The 2,507-nt window shown below is 44.8% G+C and overlaps 1 protein-coding gene across 1 annotated transcript; it reads left to right on the top strand.

Annotated features, from left to right (window-relative positions):
• Nucleotides 1–227: 227 nt before the first annotated feature.
• LOC131683092 (17-beta-hydroxysteroid dehydrogenase type 3-like) lies at nt 228–1,421 on the top strand. Its single transcript, XM_058964910.1, has 4 exons — nt 228–412; nt 472–705; nt 766–1,214; nt 1,274–1,421. The coding sequence occupies exons 1-4, from the start codon at nt 238–240 to the stop codon at nt 1,367–1,369; spliced, it is 954 nt and encodes a 317-aa protein (XP_058820893.1). The 5' UTR covers nt 228–237; the 3' UTR covers nt 1,370–1,421.
• Nucleotides 1,422–2,507: the final 1,086 nt, after the last annotated feature.

Here is a 2,507-nt window from a genome sequence, read left to right as displayed (position 1 = left end):
TACGTTTAGCGAAACCAGTAGACGCTGCCATGAACGTGTTCAAGTGGATAGTTGAATAATAGTAGGAATAAGGTGAAAATGGATTCAACACCCTATGCACTATAATTTTATTGACCGTTGTAGGAAAGTAACATTCAATCTTTTAAATAAGTTCTTCATGTTCGATGAGAATATACTTAAATAGATTGTTTGGCGTGAGAAGAACAGGCTCCAACGTTCAGTAGTAATCAAATTGCGATGGAACTCGCATGTTTTGTGCAAAGCCTAACATTAACATTAACGGTCATAGGGATCTACGCGTTAACAGTGTGGATCTACGAAACATTCAAATCACCAATCGGAATCCTCTGGGGTCTCTCGAAGCAGTGCATCTGCGACGTAAACTTCACTGAACGATATGGACAGTGGGCTGGTAAGTATCCTATTCGGCACAAAGTTGCGAATATCACTGCATTCGAATCACAATTTCAGTGATAAGTGGTGGTTCCGATGGGATCGGTCGTCAATATGCTCGATTTTTCGCACGGAAAGGACTCAACATAGTCATCATTGCACTACCGGACGAAATACTGAAGCAGACTGCAGAGGAAATCGAATCAACGTTTCACGTGCAAGTGAAACAGATTTCGGCCGACTTCTCAAAAGGTTTTGAACTGAGCGATTACTTGAAAAACGAACTGGATGATCTAGACGTTGGAGTACTTGGTAAATTGGCGTTTAGACAAATCCCCATCACGATTAATTCAACTTTTACTGTTTCAACAGTTAACAACGTAGGCGTTGCCAATACATTACCAGTCTATTATGAAACCTGTGCGCTGAGCCTGTACCAGCGAATGGTCAACGTAAACATCAACGCAGCAGTCATATTGAGTCACATCATACTGCAGCGGATGAAGCAAAGGCGCCGTGGCTTGCTGATCAACATAGCCTCCGTCGCTGGGCTACGACCACTGCCCTTAGGACTGATGTACAGTGCAACGAAAGCGTTCATGGCTAGCTTCAGTAATGCTTTACGTGAAGAGTTGGCCGATTTCGGAATCGAATGTCAAACTGTCACGCCGTACTTTGTGGCTACAAGCATGACGGAAGAATTAAGAGTGGATAGGTTCTTACGAATAATCAGCAGCGACGTAGAGACTTACGGAAAATTTCTCACGATGATTGTTGGAAAGACAGCTCAAACCACTGGATACTGGTTGCACGGTTTGACGGTAGGTTACAATAAACGTATCCATTAAAGGATGAACTATAAATTGATATATTCTCGCAGCTGACGGCTATCAATTTGCTCCCTGCTGACCTAACAATAAAGGTGGCTTTCGAGGCAGCAAAATCATGGATAAAGAAAAAAAATCTAACCGATTAGGTTTTCGTCAATTATACACATTATACTATCGCGTTTTAGTTTGTGAGCTAAATATAGTTATCATCGAATTACCACGTTTTTAATTTATGATTATTTTTTGTTTATGTCATAAGTCTGCGGTATATCTGTAGAACTCTATATAATGTACTGAAGATAATTTGTATGTGTGTTTTACCCAAGAACGGAAAAATGTACAAAGGTCCACTCAGGGACCCGCTGAAACAACTTGCCAATGAACCTGGTACTACCTTACGACATTACTTCGGGGACGGTTTCTTTTGTGCATAGCACCCTAATCTACCTTTATCGTAATTAGTTCCTTCAATAGGGTTAGAGCACCACTTTTCGAAAGCTAGCTGTGGATTGAGAATTAGTGCTCTTCCCCTACGAGGACAATCTGGGTGACAAACTCCAGATTGTCTATTTTACTGAGCACTTCGGCTACCTTGAGCCATAAGCAGCCCAGTGCCATTTAGCACCGCAACTCCGCGGTTTGCGAAGTACTCGGTCTAGTCCCCAGCGATGAATCTAGCTTACTCCGACGGACAATTCTCTGGCGAGAGTAATTCTCCCGAAACTGCCAGCTGTCAAGATTAGATCGACTATTCCGGTGGAGTAGGGCGTCCGATTCGCTGGAGCTCCGACGACCTGCGACTTGTTGTATCTCATCGCGTTCTACGCAGTGTAGTCTAGCTTACGCCGACGGGGAGTTCTCCGGCCAAAGATACTGATTCTTCTTTGGTTTTCGCTTTATATCTATCAGGTCAACCGGTAGAGTGCTGTAATCGGTCCGGCAATTCCGGATGGAGCGGGGCTTCCGGTTCGCTGGTGCCCGGACGACCCACACTCGGCATTCTGTCGCAGTCTGGGTGGATCTAGCCTACTACGCCGGAAAGTCTCCCGACGGTAATTGCTCTCCTGAAACCATTGCTCGCTATTCATCACGTCATTTACCTTGCTAGTCGGTTAATATCTGCTTCACCACACCGTTGACCACGTTCCACATATTTACGTCGCTTGTCATTCTGTAGACGACATTATCCGGGTTGATGTCCGGTCCTCCCGTTTCAAGCATCTCCCTGCGTGTCGCATCGAGCCTCGGACATTCGAAGAGCACATGCTCCGGTGTCTCCTCGAC

The sequence above is a fragment of the Topomyia yanbarensis genome, chromosome 2 (genome assembly GCF_030247195.1).
Source record: "Topomyia yanbarensis strain Yona2022 chromosome 2, ASM3024719v1, whole genome shotgun sequence".
Lineage (NCBI taxonomy): Eukaryota > Metazoa > Arthropoda > Insecta > Diptera > Culicidae > Topomyia > Topomyia yanbarensis.
The sequence above is the reverse complement of the archived record's forward strand: the minus strand, read 5'-3'. Positions and strand labels throughout refer to the sequence as shown.

What these genes read in the sequence shown, in the direction of transcription:
- LOC131683092 (XM_058964910.1), top strand. Translation starts at nt 238, where the DNA reads ATGGAACTCGCATGTTTTGTGCAAAGCCTAACATTAACATTAACGGTC. An exon ending in ACGATATGGACAGTGGGCTG is followed by an intron (nt 413 to 471) that starts GTAAGTATCCTA and finishes TCACAATTTCAG; the next exon opens with TGATAAGTGGTGGTTCCGAT. An exon ending in TCTAGACGTTGGAGTACTTG is followed by an intron (nt 706 to 765) that starts GTAAATTGGCGT and finishes CTGTTTCAACAG; the next exon opens with TTAACAACGTAGGCGTTGCC.